This window comes from Trachemys scripta, chromosome 3 (assembly GCF_013100865.1).
Source record: "Trachemys scripta elegans isolate TJP31775 chromosome 3, CAS_Tse_1.0, whole genome shotgun sequence".
In the NCBI taxonomy this organism is placed as follows: Eukaryota; Metazoa; Chordata; order Testudines; family Emydidae; genus Trachemys; species Trachemys scripta.
Genome location: NC_048300.1, coordinates 8467785 through 8492416, shown reverse-complemented (window position 1 = coordinate 8492416; position 24632 = coordinate 8467785). Strand labels below are relative to the sequence as shown.

At 43.6% G+C, this 24632-nt stretch overlaps 1 protein-coding gene across 1 annotated transcript in view; it reads left to right on the top strand.

Annotated features, from left to right (window-relative positions):
- GPCPD1 (glycerophosphocholine phosphodiesterase 1) overlaps positions 1 to 24632 on the top strand; it is an 84495-nt gene that overhangs the window by 52922 nt on the left and 6941 nt on the right. Inside the window, exons 9-18 of the mRNA XM_034764084.1 lie at positions 3210 to 3372; positions 8071 to 8203; positions 8446 to 8500; positions 12025 to 12117; positions 13958 to 14035; positions 14641 to 14680; positions 18993 to 19054; positions 21045 to 21110; positions 21964 to 22100; positions 24012 to 24147. Coding sequence (XP_034619975.1) covers positions 3210 to 3372; positions 8071 to 8203; positions 8446 to 8500; positions 12025 to 12117; positions 13958 to 14035; positions 14641 to 14680; positions 18993 to 19054; positions 21045 to 21110; positions 21964 to 22100; positions 24012 to 24147 — 963 coding nt within the window. The remainder of the gene's footprint in view (positions 1 to 3209; positions 3373 to 8070; positions 8204 to 8445; positions 8501 to 12024; positions 12118 to 13957; positions 14036 to 14640; positions 14681 to 18992; positions 19055 to 21044; positions 21111 to 21963; positions 22101 to 24011; positions 24148 to 24632) is intronic.

The window sequence follows — 24632 nt, the reverse complement described above, 5'->3', positions numbered from 1 at the left end:
GACAGGACCACTACCAGTTTGCAGTCCTTCCCTTTGGCCTGTCCACCATGCCCAGGGTATTCACAAAGTGTATGGCGGTAGTGGCGGCCTACCTCAGACGTCGAGGAGTACAAATATTCCCCTACCTCAATGACTGGCTGCTCAAGGGCACCTCCCGATCCTAGGTTCAGATCCATGTGGACCTGCTCTTGGCCACATGTGTCAAACTGGGCCTCCTAGTAAATGAAGCCAAGTCAACATTGATCCCGGTGCAGCGCACAGAATTCATAGGTGCTCTCCTGGATCCCTCCAATGCCACAGCCTCCCTTCCCAGGAACAGGTTCCTGACCCTGAGGGGGCTTATAGCCTGGGCAACATGGCGGCGTGCACGTACGTGGTCCGCCACGCCAAGCTTCGGATGAGGCCCTTCCAACTCTGGTTGGCCTCAGAGTTTTCCCAGGCTCGGGACAAACTAGACAAGGTCCTCTTGGTACCAGCACGGATGATCACCACGCTTCAGTGGTGGGTCCTGCTCGGACAATATGCTCCAGGGAATTCCCTTCTGGGACCCCACTCTGTCACTAGACCTAGTGTCTGACGCGTCGGACCTGGGCTGGGGAGCCCACTTAGGGAACTCTCAGACCCAAGGGATGTGGTCAGCCGAGGAGCTGTCCCTTCACATAAACATCAGGGAGCTCAGGGCGATACGATTAGCCGGCAGGGTGTTCAGAGTACTCATGGTCAACACCGCCAAGATGTTTTATATCAACAGCCAAGGCGGGATGCGGTCCTTGTCCCTCTGCCTGAAAGCCCTCAACCTCTGGGAGTTTTGTATAGCCCACGACATCTCCCTGAAGGCCTTCCATCTGCCAGGCGTCAACCACACACAGGCCGATCGCCTGAGCAGGGTTTTCTCCTCCCATCACGAGTGGTCACTCTCCCTAGCTCTTCCAAGCGTGGGGCTCTCCCCAAGTAGACCTGTTTGTGACCAGGCAGAACCGCCATTTTCCACAGGTTCTGTTCCGGGGAGGGGAGTGAGGAGGAACGCGATCTCCGACGCCTTCCTCCTGTCATGGTCGGGCCAACTGCTTTATGCTTTTCCCCCGTTTCCCCTCATTGCCAAGGTCCTGGAGAAAGTAAAAACGGACAAAGCACGTGTCCTCCTAATCGTCCCAGCTTGGTCCCAGCAGCATTGGTACGAGACCCTCCTAGGCTTACTCGTGGCCCCTCCCCGGCTGTTGCCACTCCGCCAGGACCTCCTCTCCCAGGACCAGGGCTGTCTCCTCCACCCCAATCTGGACGCTCTCCATCTGACAGCCTAGCTGATCAATGGCTAAATGTGGAGGAGAGAGGGTGTTCGGAGGGGGTCAGGTGTGTCCTCCTCAAAAGTAGGAAGCCATCCACACGCTGAGCCTACCTGGCAAAATGGTCCAGGTTCTCCAGGTGGGCGGGTGAGCGGGGTGCTTCCCCAACGTCTGCCCCACTCTAGCTTATCCTTGAGTACCTTCTTCACTTTAGGACTCAAGGCCTGGCCCCTTCCGCTGTCAGGGTGCACCTGGTGGCTATTTCAGCGTTCCATCTGCCGGTTCAGGGCTGCTCGGTTTTCTCCCATGCCATCACCGGGCGTTTCCTCAAAGGGCTAGACCGGTCCTTCCCTTATGCTAGAACGCCTGTCCCTCAATAGGATCTAAACTTGGTGCTGTCCCGCCTCACGGGGCCCCCGTTCGAACCCCTGGCCACATGCTCATGGTCTCCCCTTTCCTGGAAGGTAGCCCTCCTTGTGGCCATCATGTCAGCCCGGCGGGTCTTGGAGCTTAGGGCCCTGACCTGCGACCGCCCCTTATTCAGTCTTTCACAAGTCCGCCCACACCCTGCATTCCTTCCCAAGGTGGTCTCCACCTTTCACATGAACCAGGACATCTTCCTACCTGTCCTCTGCCCTAAGCCACACGCTTTTAACGAGGAACACCGCCTCCATACTCTCGATGTGCACAGGGCGGTTGCCTTTTACCTGGAGCGGACTAAGCCATTCTGTAGGTGTTCGCAACTCTTCGTTGCCTCGGCAGAGCACATGAAGAGCCAACCGATCTCCACCCAGAGACTGTCTCGGTGGATCACGTCGTGCATCCGGACATGCTACGACCTAGCAGGGGTTCCCGCACCACCTATCATAAGGGCTCACTCGACAAGGGCTCAGGCCTCGTCGGCTGCCTTTGTGGCCCACGTCCCTATCCACGACATCTGTAGGGCCGCTACCTGGTCCTCAGTACACACGTTCACGTCCCACTATGCGATAGTCTCCCACGCCAGGGATGATGCTGTTTTCGGTAGGGCTGTGCTCCAGCCAGGGGATCCATAAACTCCTACCCACCTCCATCACACATAGCTTGTAATCACCTACTGTGGAATACACATGAGCAAGCACTCGAAGAAGAAAGGACAGTTATCTGTTCCGTAACTGGCATTCTTCGAGATGTGTTGCTCATGTCTATTCCAGGTCCCGCCCTCCTTCCCCACTGTCGGAGTTGGTCTGGCAAGAAGGGACTGAGGGTGGGGGGAGCACACGGCTCCCCTTATAGCACGCCATAGTGGCGCCACTCCAGGTGTTGCAGCAGCGCTCCCCCTATGGGTACTGCTGAGGGGGAAAAACTTCCGGCACCGGTGCATGTGGTGAGCACGCACACCTATTGTGGAATAGACATGAGCAACACATCTTGAAGAACGCCAGTTATGGAACAGGTAACTGTCCTTTCTGTCTGCATACCCTTTGACCTTTTCTTTCCCCCAGAAAAATACTATATATAGTGTAATCATATATTTAATAACCTAGTTTAACTATAAGTCCTGAATAAGATACTGGGCTTTGTATGTCATAAAGCCAAAATAAACTATGCAAACCAAAAGAGTGGCTGAAATTCTGTAAGGGTCTCTTAAATAACTTTTTTTCTCTACAGTTCTCTCAAATTTGGATTTCATATTTCTGATAATTTACAATAACAATGAGATCAGGTTTGTGTGTAACACAGGTACATTTGAGTTTAAAAGGAAGGATCTCATAATGAAGCACACTAGAGGGGTATGCTTCATTTTATATCAGTGATTGTCTACATTTGCTCATCAGGCAGAGTTTACACGACTATGGAGCATTTATATTGTCATTCATACATATAGCCATAATTTAATGTCTCGTTCTGTTTTTAAAAAGAAAACCTAATACTTGTCATTTTTAGGAAGATCTAAGCGAAAGAGTATTACAAGGAGATGAACTTCCGGGCCATGTGGGTACTGCATGCCTCTTATCTTCCATGATTGCAGAACTGGGAAAGAGTGCTGGAATTCTCACACTTCCTATTATGAGCAGAAATTCAAGAAAAACCATTGGAAAAGTAAGAGGTATGGTTGATACAAAACAAGAACTTCAACATAAACTACCTTAAAATTAGACTGACAATTTTGTTTAAAGTGCTGTGTTTGGCCATTTAATCCAATGATTTCAGAATGCATAGCCTAATGTGTCAGGGTATGTCTACACTACGAAATTAGGTCGAATTTATAGAAGTCGGTTTTTTAGAAATCGTTTTTATACAGTCGATTGTGTGTGTCCCCACACAAAATGCTCTAAATGCATTAAGTCGGCTGTATAGTAAGTCCACAGTACTGAAGCTAGCGTCAAATTCTGGAGCATTTTTAATTTAATTGAATATTTTTTTTTTTTAAATTAATGGAGATATCCCATCTCCTAGAACTGGAAGGGACCTTGAAAGGTCATCAAGTCCAGCCCCCTGCCTTCACAAGCAGGACCAAGTACTGATTTTGCCCCAGATCCCTAAGTGGCCCCCTCAAGGATTGAACTCGCAACCCCTGGTTTAGCAGGCCAATGCTCAAACCACTGAGCTATCCCACAGTTCTTGCAGTCTCCGCTGCCCATTGGAATTCTGGGTTGAGATCCCAATGCCTGATGGGGCAAAAGCAGTGTCATGGGTGGTTCTGGGTACATGTTGTCAGGCCCGTCCCCCTCCCCCCTTCCTCCTTCCGTGAAAGCAACGGCAGACAATCTTTTTGTGCCTTTTTTCCTGGGTTACCTGTGCAGACGCCATACCACGGCAAGCATGGAGCCCGCTCAGCTCACCGTCACCGTACATCTCCTGGGTGCTGGCAGACGTGGGACTGCATTGCTACACAGCAGCAGCTCATTGCCTTTTGGCAGCAGACGGTGCATTACAACTGATAGCCGTCCTCGTCGTACTCCTGGGGGCTCTTTTAGCCGACCTTGGTGAGGTCAGTCAGGAGCACCTGTTCAGACATGGGAGTGACTCAGGCAGGTCATTCCCATCTTCTGGCGAGCAGCCAGGAGATGACGATGGCTAGCAGTCGTACTGCACCGTCTGCTGCCAGTCTAAGATGTAAAAGATAGATGGAGTGGATCAAAACAAGAAATAGACCCAATTTGTTTTGTATTCATTTTGCTTTCCCCCTCCCTCCCTCCGTGAAATCAACGGCCTGCTAAACCCAAGGTTTTGAGCTCAATCCTTGAGGGGACCATTCTGTGTGACAGTTGTTTGTGTTTCTCCTTGATGCAAAGCCACCCCCTTTGTTCATTTTAATTCCCTGTAAGCCATGTCGTCAGTCGCCCCTCCCTCCATCAGAGCAATGGCAGACAATCATCTCGCGCCTTTTTTCAGCGCAGACGTGATAGCACTAGGATCATGGAGCCCGCTCAGATCACCGCAGCAATTATGAGCACTGTAAACACCACGCGCATTATCCTGGAATATATGCAGAATCAGAACCTGCAAAAGCAAAACCAGGCAAGGAAGCGACGGCAGCGCGGTGACGAGAGTGATGAGGACGTAGACGTGGACATAGACTTCTCACAAAGTACGGGCCCTGGCATTGTGCACATCATGGTGTTAATGGGGCAGGTTCAGGCCGTGGAACGCCGATTCTGGGCCCGGGAAACAAGCACACACTGGTGGGACCGCATAGTGTTGCAGGTCTGGGATGATTCCCAGTGGCTGCGAAACTTTCGCATGCGTAAGGGCACTTTCATGGAACTTTGACTTGCTTTCCCCTGCCCTGAAGCGTCAGAATACCAAGATGAGAGCAGCCCTCACAGTTGAGAAGCGAGTGGCGATAGCCCTGTGGAAGCTTGCAACGCCAGACAGCTACCGGTCAGTCGGGAATCAATTTGGAGTGGACAAATCTACTGTGGGGGCTGCTGTGATGCAAGTAGCCAAAGCAATCACTGAGGTGCTGCTACGAAAGGTAGTGACTCTGGGAAATGTGCAGGTCATAGTGGATGGCTTTGCTGCAATGGGATTCCCTAACTGTGGTGGGGCGATAGATGGAATCCATATCCCTATCTTGGCACCGGAGCACCAGGGTACCCAGTACATAAACCGCAAGGGGTACTTTTCAATGGTGCTGCAAGCACTTGTGGATCACAAGGGACGTTTCACCAACATCAACGTGGGCTGGCCGGGAAGGGTTCATGACGCTCGCGTCTTCAGGAACACTACTCTGTTTAAAAGGCTGCAGCAAACTTATTGATGCCAGCCTTCCGTTGCTTGGGCAATCCTTTGGGGTGAAGTGGCCGGAGGCCCCCCCACCGCGTTCTTGGCCGTCTGGGTGAGGAGGCTATGGAACTTGGGGAGGAGGGCTGTTGGTTACATAGGGGCTGTAGCGGCGGTCTGTGCTCCTGCTGCCTTTCCTGCAGCCCAACCATACGCTGGAGCATGAGTTTGATCCTCCAGCAGCCTGAGCATTGACTCCTGCCTTCTGTCAGCAAGCTGATGCCACCTATCATCTTCAGCCCGCCACTTACTCTCTTCAGCCCACCACCTCTCCTCGCGTTCATATTGTGCTTTCCTGCACTCCGACATTGTCTGCCTCAACACATTCTTCTGTGCTCTGTCAGTGTGGGAGGACAGCATGAGCTCAGAGAACATTTCATCCCGAGTGTGGTTTTTTTCGCCTTCTAATCTTCGCTAGCCTCTGGGAAGGAGAAACATATGCAGCTGGTGGAGGAAAAAGAAGGAGAGTGGTAGTTAAAAAGACACATTTTATAGAACAATGGGTACACTTTTTCACGGTAAACCTTGCTGTTAACATTACATAGCAAGTGTGCTTTCGTTACAAGGTCACATTTTGCCTCTTATTGAGGGAGGGCCTGCCGGTTTGGTGTGAGAGATCATTCATGCAGGGCCGGGCAACAGAATTTGGCTTGCAAGCAGCCATGGTAAGCCGCAGTTTTTTGGCTTCTTTAACCTTCATAACGTGGGAATGGTTTCAAACCGCAGCACCCTCATTTCCCATACCAAGCGGCTGTTGGGTTGGCCATTTAAAATGGGTTGACAATTTTAAAAGGAGGGGCTGTGGTTTGCGGGTTAGTGTGCAGCACAAACCCAGCTAGCCTCCCCCCCCACACACACCCAATTCTCTGGGATGATCGCTTCACCCCTCCCCCCACTGCATGGCTAACAGCGGGGAACATTTCTGTTCAGCCACAGGCAAACAGCCCAGCAGGAGCGGGCACCTCTGAATGTCCCCTTAATAAAATCACCCTATTTCAACCAAGTGACCATGAATGGTATCACTGTCCTGAGGATAACACAGAGAGATAAGGAACGGATGTTGTTTGAATGCCAGCAAACACCGGGACCATACGCTGTGTTATGCAATGATTCCAGACTACGTGCTACTGGCCTGGCGTGATAAAGTGTCCTACCATGGAGGATGGAATAAGGCTGCCCTCCCCAGAAATCTTTTGCAAAGACTTTGGGAGTACATCCAGGAGAGCTTATGGAGATGCCCCTGGAGGATTTCCGCTCCATCCCCGGACACGTTAACAGACTTTTCCAGTAGCTGTACTGGCCGCGAATGCCAGGGCAAATTAATCATTAAACATGCTTGCTTTTAAACCATGTCTAATATTTACAAAGGTACACTCACTGGAGGTCCCTTCTCCACCTTCAGGGTCCAGGAGCCTGCCTTGGGTGGGTTCGGGAGTTACTGGCTCCAGGTCCAGGGTGAGAAACAAATCCTGGCTGTTGGGAAAAGTTTTTCTGCTTCCTTGCTGTGAGCTATCTTTAACCTCCTCCTCCTCATCATCTTCCTCATCCCCAAAACCCGCTTCCGTGTTGTGTCCTACTCCATTGACTGAGTCAAAGCACAGGGCTGGGTACTGGTGGCTGCACCCCCTGAATGGCATGCAGCTGATCAGAGAAGCAGCATGTTTGGGGCTGTGACCCGGAGCAGCCGTTTGCCTCTTTTTTGGTAGGCTTGCCTGAGCTCCTTAATTTTCACGCAGCACGGCCACGAGTCCCTGTTATAGCCTCTGTCCTTCATGCCCTTGGAGACTTTTTCAATGTTTTGGCATTTCGTTTACTGGAACAGAGTTCAGCTAGCACAGATTTGTCTCACATACAGCGATCAGATCCAGTACCTCCTGTTTGGTCCATGTTGGACCACTTTTGTGATTCTGGGACTCCATGGTCACCTGTGCTGATCAGCTTGCCACCCTGGCCAAACAGGAAACGAAATTCAAAAGTTCGCAGGCCTTTTCCTGTCTATCTGGCCAGTGCATCTGCGTTGAGAGCGCTGTCCAGAGCAGTCACAATGGAGCACTCTGGGATAGCTCCCGGAGGCCAATACTGTCAAATTGCGTCCACACTACCCCAATTGGACCCGGCAAGGCCGATTTCAGTGCTAATCCCCTCGTCGGAAGTGGAATAAAGAAATTGATTTAAAGAGCCCTTTAAGTCGAAAAAAAGGGCTTCGTTGTGTGAACGGGTCCAGGGTTAAATGGAGGTAACGCTGCTAAATTCGACCTAAAATCATAGTGTAGACCAGGCCTTAGAAATTAACTTATCTAATTTCTTTTTTTCACTTTAAGATGGCTGTGGTGGTATTTAAAGAGAGAATTTCCTAGCATGTGTGCATAGTTACTGTACATCAGGAAATTCTGTGCACTTGCAGTAAATTCTCAAGTGCAGTGGCTCTGAATCAGCTCCAGAGATATAGCCAGACTGCTTTACTGAAAACCATCACCTTTTTATGACATTCAAAACAATGTGTTTGTTTTCTTTATAGTGGACTACATAATTATAAAGCCGATATCGGGATACAGTTGTGATATGGAAGCTTCATATGCTAAATACTGGAGACCAAGAACAACACTAGATGTTGGACATAGGGGCGCAGGAAACTCTACAACTACTACCAAGTAAGTAAACGTGTACCTGAATTGTGATATTTTTGTCTAGTCCCACATATTTCATTTTTGTAGGTATCCACTTGTGTAAATAGGTTTGCCAGGTCAATTTTTATGAAAAACTTGTAGCAGATTAAGTGGTTTTTATTCTAAATGTGAGTGTTCCTTTAAAACTAAAATTGCTGATAGGTACTCAGGTGTGTGCGTGTGCACTGTCTTACTCCTAACAATTTTTTCCTCTGTTTCTATTTCAGACTTGCTAAAGTTCAGGAGAACACTGTTGCTTCTCTGCGGAGTGCTGCTAGCCATGTATGTGTGGGTGTATATGGAAACAAGCTATTTGTAAAAATTCATCTGATATATTGTGTTAAGGATCTAGTGATTCAGCAATTCAGTCAGCAAAATCTTAAGTGAAAAGAATAGTCAGATAAACAAAATATGGAACTTTAATAGGCATGGTTGTTACTTTCTTTTATAAGCTCACTTTAGACTTTCATCCTGAAACTCACCTTTCCACCTTAAAATTTGCAGATGTTGCTTCTAACACATGGAGAATTTTAGAGAGCTAACCTCAAATCCTACAGACTCGCATGTAATGAGTAACTTTAAGCATGTTAGTAGCCCACTGAAGGCAATAGGCAAGATTCTGGCTCTGAAATCTATGGATAAATTCACTCCCTTTCCCCCCCCCCCCCCCCCCCAAAAAAAAAAAAAAAAAACTAACAACCTACGCTTTATTTAGAAAAAAGAACAGGAGTACTTGTGGCACCGTAGAGACTAACAAATTTATTTGAGCATAAGCTTTTGTGGACTACAGCCCACTTCATCGGATGCATAGAATGGTCTTTCTTCAGCCCCCCTGGACAGGGTATGCCCAGTTCAGTGTGGGCTTCAAGAAGTGTCTCAGTTGCAAGGACTCTATCCCAATGACTGACAGACACTCTCAGTGTGTCCGCTGTCTAGTAGAGAACCACATTCCCCAGAAGTGTGGTTTTATGCCAACAACTGAAGCCCAGATTCAGAAAGGATAGAGAACTGAGACTCAGGCTTCTCCTAATGGAGGTGGCCCTTCAACCACCCACAGAGCTGTGCCAAGACCCCAGAAGGTGGGAAGCCTCACCACAGCCCTCTACATCTAAGGGTAGTGAGCCCAAGAAGGCAACCATGAGCCACTCACACAAGGCCTTTAAGAAAAGGGCAGTGAGTCCCCACTGAGCCCCAACTGAGCTGGAAACCATCTCTGGCTCCCTCAATATTATCAGTACCGACAGCACCGAAACCATCTAAGTCTGGTACTCAAAGCTTGCACAGTACCAACTCGACAGAGCATGTTGGGCTGCATAAGGACCATATGGGCACAGACAAGGAATCATTGGTATGAACAGGGTGCGAGAAATCCAGAGAATCTGCCATGGGGAAGGCTTCTTCAGCCTACATTGGTACGATCTTTGGCACAATAGACACCGATGGACTACACTATCAGGTCCACATCAGACTCCTTCTGTACAGACATCTTGGCACCGTCAACCGCCACCAGTAATGACATCTTTGACACCACAGGACTTCTGGTATGTGTCAGACACTTAAAGGTCTGGACAAGCATAAGGCATCTCATAACCTGCTCTACTGGATTCACCTCTACTTGATACTGGGGCCCCAGTACAAGTCCACCCAGAGCTCCAGACTTGGAGGCAACATCATGTCATGCACCCCCATTTTCAAGCACTGAGTTGGATAGTGAGCAAGAGTATGTTGTCTCTTGCCGCTCTTCTCACCCACCGTATGGTACCCATTTCCGGTATGGACCTCAACTGTACTGCCCCTCTGATCTGCAGCCTCCCTGATCTGGGCAGCCATGGTACTATCATCAGGCCCCTTCCCACCTTCTCAATGGCCCTACTGGGACTGTTGTCGGGCATACAGACATTATGCCTCCCATAGCTCTAGCATGGCCTATCAAGAGCCACGGAGACACCCTCCTTCGGCTGTTACATCAAGGGCATCCAAGTCCCCTGAACCATTAAGAGAGGACCAAGAGGCTGAAGTAGAGGAGATAGTCCCCAGAGTATTCTCCAAGGTTCTCTCAGTAATAGCAACCCACCTACGTTCCCAGGATGATATGATTTACCCATACCTGGACGATTGTCTCTGCAGGGTGTGTTCCGTCACTGAAGCCCAGCTAGTCACCATCTGCAGAACAACTACCTGGACATCTGCACATACCTTTGCAGAACTCTATGCCATCCTAGGGGACTGCTGCAGATGCCAGATTTGGCGCCAGGGTACTATCATCCATAATATATTTGACTCTGAAGTTCCAGCCTCCAGTGGGGGTACTGCACAGGAGTCACCTACAGTGGAGCATCTATAGGGACATTACTAGAAGACGGTACTTCCCTTGTGCGGTAGTGATCATTCTTTGAAATGTGTGTCCCTGTGGGTACTCCACGACTCACCCTCCTCCCCTTCTACTTAGGAGTTCTCATAATAAACTCCGCAGTAGAGGAGGAACTGCGGAGGAGGAGGGTCGCCTGCACCACGCTGGTTAGCCTTGTGGTAGAGTGTACGAGGGGGAGGAGACTGTGCATGCCTGGGCTGAACGGACCCCGCTACCAAAGTTCTCCGATCAGCAGTGTAGGGATGCAGACATGCCTATAATGGAGCACCTACAGGGACATGCATCTCGAAGAACGATTGTTACTGCACAAGGTGAGTAACTTCTTCCCTTAGAGTTAGGGATTTTTGTTAGCCAACGCTGATACTAGTCATTCACTTAAAACAAAGTTCCTGTTTAGTCCAGTGGAGATGTGGTCTTTCTATGAAACTGAGCCTCAAGAAATGGAAATTAGCTCTAATTCTATTTTATTCTCCACTGATCCACCTGTACTGATGTTCTCTTGGTGGCTAGAGTAAGAAACAGTTAACTGACCATGACGGGAACACAGGAATTACCAATGGAGAGAGAAAACCAGCAGTGGTCTGTAGTTCAGGATCCTGTCTTTCAGTCCTCTGAGGCATTGGATGTAGGGAAAAGAATAAAAATTAATTCTGTGAAGGTACTGTATAAATAAGCCTTCTGAGAGAAGGAATGGAAATGTCCTGGACTTTCTATTTAGCTTCTAAAGCTAATGGAGAGAGAACATATGATCCAGGTGTAGGAATTTGAGTGCTACCTTCAGAGGACTTGATTTACTTCTGAATAATTCCTCTTTAATCAACCAAAAATAAAACTGCCCTTCAATTGACTTTTTTAATAAAAGCAGCACATGTTCTTCAGCTTTCTTCTTTAAAAAGAACAAACTTTCTAAGTGCTTTTATATAATTATAACATAAAAATATAACAATTTAGCTCAATCCAAATAGGTTACATTCATTTATTTTGCTGTTGCTTTAGTTTTTAACTGATACTTGAATGCTCATCATCAATTTCAGTATCCCGAAGCAGACCTTCGCTTATATGTCAGAGCAGGGAAAGGCATGTAAATTTCAGTATATGAAGCGTATCTCCTCTCATGGCTTTTCTTCAGTGAAGAGTGCATAATACTCTGACCACACTTGAACCCTTAAGAGATTGGATAAATAACCAGTATGCAAGTCTAATAGCTATTATTTCAATATTTTTTTTCTGTACATTGTTTATCAGTTGTTGAACTGAAGAATTTGGTCAATATATAACCAATAGTTCCCTACAATGCTGTATTGAACTCTAACTTTTATCAGCTGCTGTAGTTATTGTATTTCAGTTGACATGCTATATATAAAATTTATACATTTGAAAACTTTCTTCTGAGCTCTCTCGTTCTTATATGCAGTTCTTTCTTTCTTCTCTGCAGGGAGCAGCATTTGTGGAATTTGATGTACATCTTTCTAAGGATCATGTGCCTGTTGTATATCACGATCTTACTTGTTGTATGGCTATGAAAAAGGTATATATGAATGTGCTGACCATATTTCTGTTGTTAGTGTGACAATTACTGGAACTCAAATTATTTGACTGAAATTCCAAGGTGTCTTGTAAAAATAGTTCGGTAACTCAGAAAAAGTATGGAATGGAAACGAACAATACAATTTTAATATATTGGAAATTATGGTTTTGCATGAAAATATACTGCAAAAGATGAGCTAATTTAATAGTAATTCTTTATCTTGACAGTAGGGGCCCTTCAGATATGTGATCTGAAATACTTCCTTCCATGCTGTAATGCAGTGGTTCTCAACCTCTTAGTCCATGACCCACAAAATAGCAGGAAATTCCTGTAATCTACCATATCTCGCAAGCCTTTGTGGCCATAATAGATTGTCACAAGTTGGATTTTTTTGGCCTTTTTTGTCTTCTCAGCCCCTTGAAGCACTGCTTACCATATCTTAGTACTTACCATTTTGTGGGGAGGAAAATTGGGGCTGAACTGCTCTGGGGTTCAGTGGTAGGCCAGAAAGGATGGAGCCAGGGCAGAAGTGATAGTAGCAGGAAGAAAGGTCCTGGAAGCAAGCTGCTTCTTCAGTCACCTGTCAAAACAATTCTTTCTACTGCTTTCTCACCGTAAGGGTAAGATTCTCGAGGCCCCTGTATGTGACTCATTGGATGAGCAACACTGTTGTTGTGCATACTGATTGATAGAAATTCACTAAGGAGAGCACAATCTTACAGCAGACTTGTAGAATTTCTCTTAAACCTCCAAGTTTCATAGCATACAGATCATTGAATATTGTTTATGAAAAAGGTGACTATAGATTTCATAATAAAAATGGGGCACTTTTGTGTCAGAGTTTGTCACAAAATGCTTGAGTGCACCACATTCTCTCATTGGATCTGTTCACATGGGTCAGCAGAACAGGTCAGGTAGGCTGAATTCTACATCTTCCCCTTGCTTTCCTCTTCTCTACATTTTGACAGCCATAGAGAAGAAGGAAGTGAAGGTGGAGAACTTGCCAGATCTGCACCCCCTTTCCCCTGAAAAGCTTGAACAAGTGTCTTTCACTGAGTAGACTGGGTTATTAACTCCTCATAGTCAGCTTGCAATATTGTCACCTGACACATGACAAGCTTTGGCCTTGAACTGTGGTTGGCATGAAATGTGCACTCAGTATGTGATTGATGTAATGGGTGTACAAAACCTCTTAAATCAGTACAGCAATGCCTGAACAAAAACTTTATAGTTGGAAGGGGAGAACATTTGAAATGAAAAATGGGGACAGATGTCTTGAAAGAAGTTCTTGGGACACTAGGATGACATATGAAAACCAGGATGTATTCTCTTTATCATTGTGTTTGAGATGTTCAAAACAAAAATTTTGAAGGGTCCTCAAATGAGGTGTTTGGGGTTTTAGAATTTTTATTGTACACTTTCCATCTTGTGAACTTCAAATTGAATTCAGAGGAACATCAATAAATTAATCTTTTTAAAATGAACAAATGTAGGCAGTTACAAGAATTTTTAATAACGTACAGCAACAGCCTAGTGCATAGGTCACCACTTGAAAATTAAGGCCTAAATTGTGCTTGCAAATCTTACTTTTGCCTTAACTAAGTGCACTAAGACAGTTACTGTTTTGCACATCATGGTGCCCATGCTGCCACTTTTGAAAACTGGTCTTCTCATCCATAAATAAAGTGCTGTTTTAACATTATCAGTGGTAAACAACATATTTGTCAGTGTGCTTGGCTAAATGCTTTAGTGATGTCTGTCTTGAAATAAAAGTATATTGCTTATCAGACTTTCTAGTGCATTTTCAACATTTAATGTCAAATACATATTTTTTTCCAAGAAATTCGATGCTGAGCCATTGGAATTGTTTGAGATCCCAGTAAAAGAACTTTCATATGACCAACTGCAATTATTAAAGGTAATGTCATGGTAGGCTAGTTTGGTATGTTGCTGCACAGTAGATGTTTGTATTAAAACAGGATGTCAGACCTTCATTTTGAAATAGTTACGGTCTGAGAGAGCTCTTGCTGCTGCTCTGAATGTACTACACAATAAGTAATTTAAAAGCATTTGACTGTATTTTTTTTTTTTTTTTTTTTCAAATTTAGCACAGAGCATTCCTTATGGAAGACTAGCTATATATCAAGATGGGAGTTTAAATATTAAGCCATATGAATTACTGAGCACAAAAAATTACCTCTTAGTTGTAGATGACTAAGTGGATCTCCTCTACTTCCCCAAAAACTTAATAAACAGGGATATTCTCGGAGAAAGATATAAGGGATTGGGAGTAGGGGGTTTAAAATGCAATCGCCATATCTGTAGTATCACTACCATGATACTCCGAATATACTGAAGATGGGGTCCAGGGCCTAATTTTCAGAAGTGCTAAGTATTCGCATCTTGCATAGAAGTTAATGGAAGCTGAGGGTACTCAGTAACTCTAAAAATCTGGCACTAGGTACAGTCTCTACAGATAAAAGTATACTTGTTAATTTAATATATTCTTTTTGTGATCTTTAGCTGGCTCATGTGACTGCCTTGAAATTAAAAGATCACAATGGTATGTACTAATATAAGGCAGCAGATAAAAACGTTTGTAAGAATTTATATTGTCATTGAAATGTTTCTTTTCCAATCAATTCTGTTTATTCTTAGAAACTGAAAGTTGAGATTTTCAAATACTTGAGTGCTATTCATCACATAGGATTTTCACAGGGAAGTTACTATGTATAAAGGCATCACTGGTAGCCAGGGCCGGTGTGCCACCTCCCCCACCCCCCCTGGCAGCTAACCCAGCCCGCCACCCCGGGCGCCCGCCGCCCCCCCCCCCCCCCCCCCCCCAACCCCCCCCCCCCCCCCCGCAGCTAACCCTGCCCAGGGAGCCCCTCTCCATCCTCCATGGTAGCTAACCCCACCCACCACCATCCCCGCCTGGGGAGCCCACTCCTCTCCCCGCAGCAACTAACCCCGCCTGGGGAGCCCGCCCCAGCTCACCTCCGCTCCGCCGCCTCCGCTGAGCATGCCAGCGCCACACTAATCCTCCTCCCCTCCCAGGTTTGCGGTGCTGATTGGAGGAGAATTAGAGCGGGGGCTGTGTGCTCAGCGGAGGAGGCAGAGTGGAGGTGATCTGGGGCGGGGAGCGGTTCCCCTGTGCGCCCTCCGCCCTCGTTACTGCGGGTGGCCCTCCCTGCACACACACACACACCCCCCCCGCCCCAGCTCACCTCCACTCCACCTCCTCGCCTGAGTGGGCTTTTAGGCGCCCTCAACCACTAGGTGCCCTAGGCGGCCACCTACTTCGCCTAGTGGTTGCACCGGCCCTGCTGGTAGCATGTAATACCATTCTCCAACATATTTAAGAAAAATTGTAATTACTCCACTAACAAAATCCACCACTAGTGTCTCCCTCCAACAACTTCTTGACCATACCAGTTTCTCAGCTCCTGATATTCCAGGAACAAAAGATGGACCTTGCAGTGTGCCCTATATGCTAGTAAACTTGGGCTGTTATAAAATATGTAACACGGTCTCTGTTGCTGCAGAATTTCATAGTACTGTTCACTATAGAATTAAATATCACCAGGATTTAGTTAGTTCTGATAACAGTGAAATACGTAATTTTGCTGCATTACAAAAACTTTTAGTGCAATATTTAAATTTGTAAACTGAGCTGAATTTCTTTACCACTTGTGTTGCCATTGCACAGTTGATGTAATGAAGTGAACACTGTTATCAATTTACTGAACTTGCTCAAAGCATGAGTACATTATTGAAACAAGGCCCTGGGGAAATAAGAATAACTAGTGGAGTCTCTCAAAGAAGGAGTTTCTTATCAGATGTCAGAATTCTGTGTTCTCAGCCATTTTCCCTGGTGTCTTTCATAATAAGCTTCATCGGAAAAATGTGAGGATTTTTTTTTATTTATTTGACTTGTGGTCTTTTAAACCTTTCTTAAGATCGCTCATTGAACCTTTAGTTTTTATATGAATTGCATGTATTAGACCAGCAGTAGGCAACCTATGGCACGCAAGCTGATTTTCAGTGGCACTCACACTGCCCGGGTCCTGGCCTCCGGTCCGGGGGCTCTGCATTTTAATTTAATTTTAAATGAAGCTTCTTAAACATTTTAAAATCCTTATTTACTTTACATACAACAATAGTTTAGTTATATATTCTAGACTTACAGAAAGAGACCTTCTAAAAATGTTAGTGTATTATTGGCACGCAAAGATTTAAATTAGAGTGAATAAATGAAGACTCGGCACACCACTTCTGAAAGGTTGCAGACCCGTCTTACACCATTATCCTGCTCGTACTTGATAACATACTTTTTTAATATTTCTATAAAAAAAGATGTACCTTTTCAGAATCCATTATGCAAACTGTAGTTGAATCGTAACTTCTTTACTAATGAGCATATCCCAGGAAATACATTCAAAATTACTGAATTTTGAGGACTGGCATACAAATACAGAAGCAAATTGTGCCAAGTTTTGTGCATCACACTGTACTATATTAAATGGAAGTACAAGTGGCAAAATATATTGAGATTTCATCATGAACTAGTAAATGTACTGTAATTTGTTTTTTAAAGTTTAGTAATACATCTCTACCTCGATATAACACTGTCCTCGGGAGCCAAAAATATCTTACCGCGTTATAGGTGAAATCGCGTTATATCGAACTTGCTTTGATCCGCCGGAGCACTGCTTTACCGCGTTGTATCAGAATTTGTGTTATATCGGGTCGCGTTATATCAGGGTAGAGGTGTACTACTTAGCTGGAGATGCCAATTAAAGTATTGTGCAACTCAATTTTTGACTGCCACGTTCATGTATAGAATGCATTGACTAGCTTAATTTTGATAAATAGTATTGTTTTGTATCTAGTTCTTATTGGATACATGTCTTCCAGCATTAGGTGCTTGCAATTCGCAGTGTTGCCAACTCGAGTTTATTGGAAATAACATGATTTTGGCCACCTCGATAGGCAGTCTTGCGATGATGTGAAAAGCTCCCTCCATTATATAATTTGGGGAAAGCAAAATCCGAGTGAGCTCCCTACATACTACACTGTAGTCTTGAGGAAGGCGCACTGAACTGCGGCCATGAATTTTAGTTTCAGCTCTTTAATATATCTCTGCCCTTCACAATTATGAGCCAAGGTCTCGTACTGCTGCCTTGGAGAAGGGGTTATGTATCGTTCATCAATTTCACAGGATAATGGAGAATGTGTATAAGGTCATTTTTTAGGCAGAGCTGGGAATCAAACCTAGGTGTTTAATATAAGAAAGCCAAATCTTACCCATTTTGATGCAGTTTGCCAAAGGAACGTGGCAAATTAGGTGCTTCTGTAACCCATACTAACATGTGGCTCTGTCACCCTTTAGCAACCAGACCACACAGCAGCTTACGACTCTTGTTATGGTTTCCATGTTAAAAAATCTGGTAAAGGCCTGTGCTTTTACATCCAGAGGTCTGTCTCATTCCCCAAAGACAACATACAGGGGTATTGTTATATTTAGCTATGCTGTCTATAACCACTAGACCACAATCTGGTCCTGTAACTAGAAGAAAAAAACAAGAACTCTGATGCCCAGTGTTAGGCAGTTTCTCAAATGCTAGTGTAATCCACTGGCATTGTGTGTATGATGTCTCCCTGTATGGACAGGCTCCTACTGAGAATAACAGCATGCTTTTCCTTTCACCAGTTACCCTAGCAGAAATAGAAGAGATCTGTGCTGTGGAATAGAAGGTTTAAACTCTGCTGACAATGACCCATGTGGGAGTGAAACAAATATATAAATAAAAAGTTAGTGTAGGACCCTGAAGTAAGAGTTGGAATGGTTTTATATTGCAAAACATTGCATTTAGAGGACATTTACATGTGGTATTAATAGTTGTTGTTGCATTTTTTTTGTGCTTGTACTTTGGTTTAATGGGAGTTGTCACTTTAAGAACAGAATGTGAGATTAAGACTGCCTATAGAGAGAGGTATTTGAGGCTGAGAGTAATGTGTGGGAGACTGTCTGTGTTTCCTGAGTGGAAGATATTGTCTCTGTAATTTCCAAAAAGGTCAGAACTTCTAGAAAACAAGCTTAATTCTCGAAGTATAACATTAGCACTTATAGGGAACTCTGGGTATGTCTACACTACAGTAAAACACCTATGGCTGGCTCATGTCCGCTGACTCGGGCTTGTGGGGCTACAAAATTGCAGTGTAGACGTCCAGGCTTGGATTGGAGCCTGGGGTCTGTGAACCTCCTCCTCTTGGAGTCCCAGAGCCCGGGCTTCAGCTTGAGCCTGGACGTCCACATGGCAATTTTATAGCCCCGCAGCCTGAGTCAGCTGACACAGGCCAGCTGTGGGTGTTATTGCAGTGTAGACGTGCTCTGTATGTCTCAGGGCATTGCTAATGAGCTGTAGAGCCTTTCAACCGTAGGTCACCAGTATGAAATCCAGCTCAGCACGGGTTAAAAGGCATTCCCATTTAAAGGAAGTCTGGTAGCCTCTGAGTTCAACTTGCAGCTCCCCGTCACAAACTTTGCACTAAATTGCAAGCTCTTCAGGGCATAGCTTTCTTGCTATATGTTTGTACAGACCATAGCGCAATGGGGGACCCATCTCAGTTGAGTACTCGAGGAAGAGCTCATGCAGCATGGCCAAAATCACCTTGTTCACTATACCTTTGAGTTGGCAACACTAAGTCTCACACATGTTGGAGGTGGGGTGGGAGGAGTTAAATAATCAGAAGACAAACTTCAAAAAAAGTTAATCTCTTTTAAAATCTCATGATTTTGAAGAGTCTCCTAATTTGGGGGTTGGCAATACTGCTATTCACCTTTTTTAAATATTTTTTTTATTTAATTTCAGCATCTTTTAAAGGGGAGGAAAGCCCTGTTTCTGAGGACCAACCATTTCCGTCTCTCCAGACGGTAAGCAGAAGTCAATATAGAACTAGACAATGTAGAGCAATGTAATACTAGGCAAATTGAAATTTGAAAATATTTATAAATAAGCTTTTGGGGTTTTGCATGCTTAATGGAGAAGTGGAGTCTAGAACACGAACTTTCAAAGGTTTTTGTCGCAGGAAGAGGAAAGGGTTCAAAATGGAAAATATTTTTGACTGTCTATGTGCACATGAGTTTGGGGCACTGAAATGCTATAACTGTCTAGTAAATAACCAATGTAGGTTGTATAGCCACTGTAAATGTATCAGCCACATTCAAAACCCCTTCAGTTTCCAACATATAAATGGGACCTCTTTTGATTTACTGCTTCAATTTTTTGAGGACAAGCCAAAAAAGATGATCTGGAAGAATTTTTTCCATTTCTTTCCAGTTCCTGAATCATCCTCATTTTTCTGCAATAGGAGCTCACTGGTGGGTAATGAAATACTTCTTCCCAGCAGTTGACAAGAAGCTTTTTACCAGCAGCAGTGCATTAAAGCCAAAGAAAATGGGTGTAGGGCACTAAAAGGAGGCTATGGGCCAGAACTTTCAAAAGTGGCCACTAATTATGGATGGCTCAGTTTTTAGGTGCCCAGCTTGGCACGTAGGGCCTGCTTTTCAGAAATCCTGTTCATCCACAACTCTAGAAGTTTTTGGGACCCGCAGGTGCTTAACATCTCTGAAAATCAGACCTCTGGGGAAGTGTCATAGATCATAGACTCGTAGAACTGGAAGGGACCTCACAAGGTCATCTAGTCCAGTCCCCTGCACTCAAGGCAGGACTAAGTATTATCTAGACCATCCCTGACAGGTGTTTGTCCACCCTGCTCTTAAAAATCCCCAATGATGGAGAATCCAGTGCTTAACCATTCTGACAGTGAGGAAGCTTTTCCTAATGTCCAACCTAAACTGCCCTTGCTGCAATTTAAGCCCATTGCTTCTTGCCCTATCCTTAGAGATTAAGAAGGTTAAGCTTGGTATCATCTGCAAGCTTTATAAGTGTACTCTCTATGCCATTATCAAGTCTTAGAGCCCAGGTCTACAAACTCAGGTTGGCATTGTGGTGCAGGCATTCTGGGTCGGGTTGGAGTTTGGGCTCTGAAACCCACCCCCGCCTCCCTAGGCTTCAGAGGCTGAGCTCCAGCCCAAGCATGAACGTCTACCCGGCTATTTTTAGCACCGCAGCACAAGTTCCAAATTGGGCACCAAATTTGAGGCATCCGCAATTGGTAGCCACTTTTCAAAACTTTAGCCTTAGAATTGCATTCGTTCACCACTTAGCTTCTGCCACTTAACACAGCCACATATAGCACTGAGTGAGTACATTCCAATATATTCCATTATTAATAACTAATCTTTGCCGAAGTTGTGTTTTTGAGTTGGCTTTTTCTTCAGAAACTGTTTACCAGACTTAGTCTGTGATAATGCTTGAAACTTTTTTCCCTTGAACGGTGCTTCTGTTTGCCCCTTGCAGCAATTGCTGGGTACTATTCTCCAAAATCCAAATGAAAGTAATTAAATCTTTATCTTTTGTCTGAGAGGTAAACATGAACAAATGAGTAATGAACTGGCCTACATAATTTTTGGCTGTTAACTAGGGAAATTGTGACTTTCCATGTATCAGAGCAATTGTTTTTGATATAAAACAAAAACATATGTAATAAGTAGCCAAACAGAAAATGTATGCACTGAGTATTTGTAATTTGTAAATAACTGTACATCTCAAAGTGTTAGTACATAAGAAATTAGTTGCAGATAATGCTGTAGCTAATTCCTCATTATTCCATTGACCCACTTTGGACCAGAGTAGAAAAGGGATAATGTGCCTTTAAGTATTAAAGAATCATATGTATGCTGTACTTTTTGGCCCTTGCTGGGTGATGTTTCAGCAGTTTTTGTTCTGTATTTATCCTTGCCAATAGTCTTAATGAGCATCATGTGATTTGGTCCCTTTTTATAATACTATTGTATCCAGGTTCTGGAATCCCTTCCTGAAGATGTCGGGTTTAACATAGAAATAAAATGGATCTGCCAACAAAGAGTAAGCAATTGATGATGTTCCTTGTTTTGATAGTCTGCAATGTAACACAAGTTATCATGCATATCTTGCTATGTCAGTTTGCATGTGACACAGACCTCATCTACTATTTTACCGTTATTTTTATTTAATCAAAGTTCTTAGGCTTACCCAGCCCTTTTTTCTTTTGAACAGTAAAAAGCAGTTTTGTTTCACTGACAGTGTATCCTACTAGCTTTAGAACTAGAAAATAAGAGACTGAACCTGCAAATAAACAGACACGTACTTCCCTTTAAGCACATGCATAAGTGTTTGTATTGGGATCATAATGCAGAATTGACCATTTTTTGTAGGCAATCATCTTCTAAAGATGAAAAGAATCCTGAGTTATTTATATAATTAAATATTGCTACAACATTTATATACTTACAGATGATTGTACAAAACATCTAATGTTAGTTGCCCTTTCCTTTATTCATTTATACTACATTTGGCTTTTTAATTTTTTTTCTGTTTACATTTGTTTTTAATATAACCCATATTTAAATGATTTTATTATGCAAATGATCTTTTAATTTTAATAGACTTCATGAATAGTTGATGTCCCTAGGAATAAAGTGAGTTGTTTAAATGGATCATTAAAAGTTATAAAATGTATAACACTGATTTAAAAGCTGCATATTTCTGAACAGTTTTGTTGAAAGCCAGCTCTATAGTGTTGCAAACAGCACTTGGTAGACCGGAGAAGAGTGCTATTTTTTATTCATATTGACGAGCTGGATTCTTTTTTCACTCAACTTAAATAATAGACTCCTGTCATTTGAAATAATTACAGTAGTCATTGAGTTAGTTCAACTACTTGTTCTTGTTTTTATAGGATGGGAAATGGGATGGCAACCTGTCAACCTATTTTGATATGAACCTCTTCTTAGATATCATTCTAAAAACTACTCTAGAAAATGCTGGAAGAAGGAGAATTATATTTTCTTCATTTGATGCGGACATTTGCACAATGTAAGTTACAACTCAACTTTAAACCATTTTTGACTCAATAGATTTCACCTTCAGTGTTAGTAAACAATGGAAAACTCATTAAGTTATTTTTGTGACTTGAGTTTGAATGCCAACACACTTAAGTGTAGTTGCTAAACATGGATTTAGACCTTTCATCCATCTGACTCATGCCCAAAAATATAATCTGAAAACAAAGCCAGAAACATATTAAGAGAAAAGGCATTGGAAAAAATAGAGAATTTACTATTTGTTAAAGTGGCTCAGTTGTCTGAGTAAACATTTATTTTCTCAAAACAGGAAAAAGAGCAGACTTTATACTGGGGTTTCACTTTCCCTCTGGCTTCAGTTTCCTGGCCATTCCAGCGTGTGTCAATCTGTTCCTTCCTCTTGGCTGGAGGATAAAATATTTAGTGTCTCAAAATAAGAAAATACCTGTTTGAAATGCTCTGCTTCACAGTACTGCATAAGGAAAGTGAGGGCCAGATAACAGCTCTAATGTCTCTTCAGTTATAGGACAGTTCTGGGTAATGTCAGTGTCCATATGCTGCTGTGCAAACAAATGCCAAGACAGTACACTTATCTGGTAACAGCCAATTCTTGTCACAATAGGTGACCATGTTAGAACAGGCAGTTATTTGGCAGTTAATTTGCATGCACTAAATAAATATACATATATAATGATAGAATTCTCTATTGACAATTTTCAACAAACCTCCAATTTAAAAAAACACGAAAATTCTTAAATTACATAAATAGAGTTATTGGATATTGGCTTTCTAGAAAAACTAATTGGCTTTCTGTTGTGGCACATCTTATGTTGGTTTTCTGGGTGCTGAATAAAGAAGACACAGACCCTGAATAGGGAACTTATGGTCTAGGACAGACATAGAGTAATTGACACACTACACCAGTCTTTGTATGGAAATATTGCAGAATTCCCTATTGAAAGACTGTAGAAAAAATCTTTAAAGCAGAGATTTGAAAGAAGACGGGTACTTGACAATAAGAGGACTTCCAAACATAAGGGACAGCCTGTGGAAAAGAATGGAAGAAGGGTGCAAAGGGGCTGGTTAGGAGGGGGCAATGAAAGGTGAAAAGTAAGTGACGGAGGAGTCAAAGTTAATGAATCACCATGCCCAGAATACTACATCCACCTATTACTATTTCATAGCAGTGCTGGTGAACCAACTCTAAAGTGGTGTGGCTTGGGAATGTTTTAAGTTTGCTATTGTGTGTTTTGTAAAGGGAAAAATGATAGGCTACTCGCTTCTAGAATTTTATATATGGAAAACTTTGGGGGGGGGGGGACATACTTTAGCGTACTTTAAATAGTTGAAATATGTAAATCTCTAATGTGGTGAAAGGGACAATGGTATGTTGTACACATTGAGGCAAAACTGCAGTGTTTATCTGTTGCATCTGCAAAGGATTAAATGAATACCCAATAAGTAAAAGTATTCCCTTCTAACCGTGAGACTGAACTTGTCATTTGTAGTGAATGTGTTCAAACATGCAAATATGCATATTACTATGCAGGAAAGGGAGACATCACTATGCCAAACTATCTTCCCTGGAACTAAAATCCAGGGCAGTCATGTCCCTTTTGCTTAGGAAGAAAGGGGAGAAAAAACTCAGTCTTATGAAAAAGAATTTCTCCATTTTCTCATAACATTTGCCTCGTCTTTCTCTGGAATATAGTAAAGCTTACTGCAATGTTAACTTTTTAGTCATGTCCAACTGACTAAACAGACTGGTGTCTGTCCACAAAACTGCTTAATCATTGATTAATACTTTGCATATTACATGTCAATACAGTTTGGGAATGGTGACTCTGCTTTTATATTCTCATCCGTGTGAGAGAAAAACTACTGAAGTTTCCCTTTGCAATTGTATTTTTATACTCTTTTACAGGGTTCGGCAAAAGCAAAATAAGTATCCTGTGTTGTTTCTAACGCAAGGAAAATCTGATATTTATCCAGAACTTATGGATCTCCGGTCTCGTACAACTCCTATTGCCATGAGCTTTGCCCAGTTTGAAAACTTGCTGGTAAGTTGTTATGCTCTTGTTACTCTGTGAAATGAAACTAACTTATTGCTATATTCCAGAATTGCTGATAAACTGACTTTTTTTTAAAATACAGAAGCAGAATAAGGTGACAAGCAAACTGTTAAAAGAATACATAAACATTTAGTAAACAAATGTATTAGTGTATTTTCATTGCTTTAAAGTACTAAGAATGCACTTCAGTCCTCTTGCATTTTTAAAGACTTGCTTCTTTAACTACTATTCAATATTCATTTAATCCTGGAGTTCATAAGATTTTTTTTTTTCTTTTAGTTGTCTAAAAATTGTGAAAAGAAGAACAGGAGTACTTGTGGCACCTTAGAGACTAACAAATTTATTAGAGCATAAGCTTTCGTGGACTACAGCCCACTTCTTCGGATGCAGAAGTGGGCTGTAGTCCACGAAAGCTTATGCTCTAATAAATTTGTTAGTCTCTAAGGTGCCACAAGTACTCCTGTTCTTCTTTT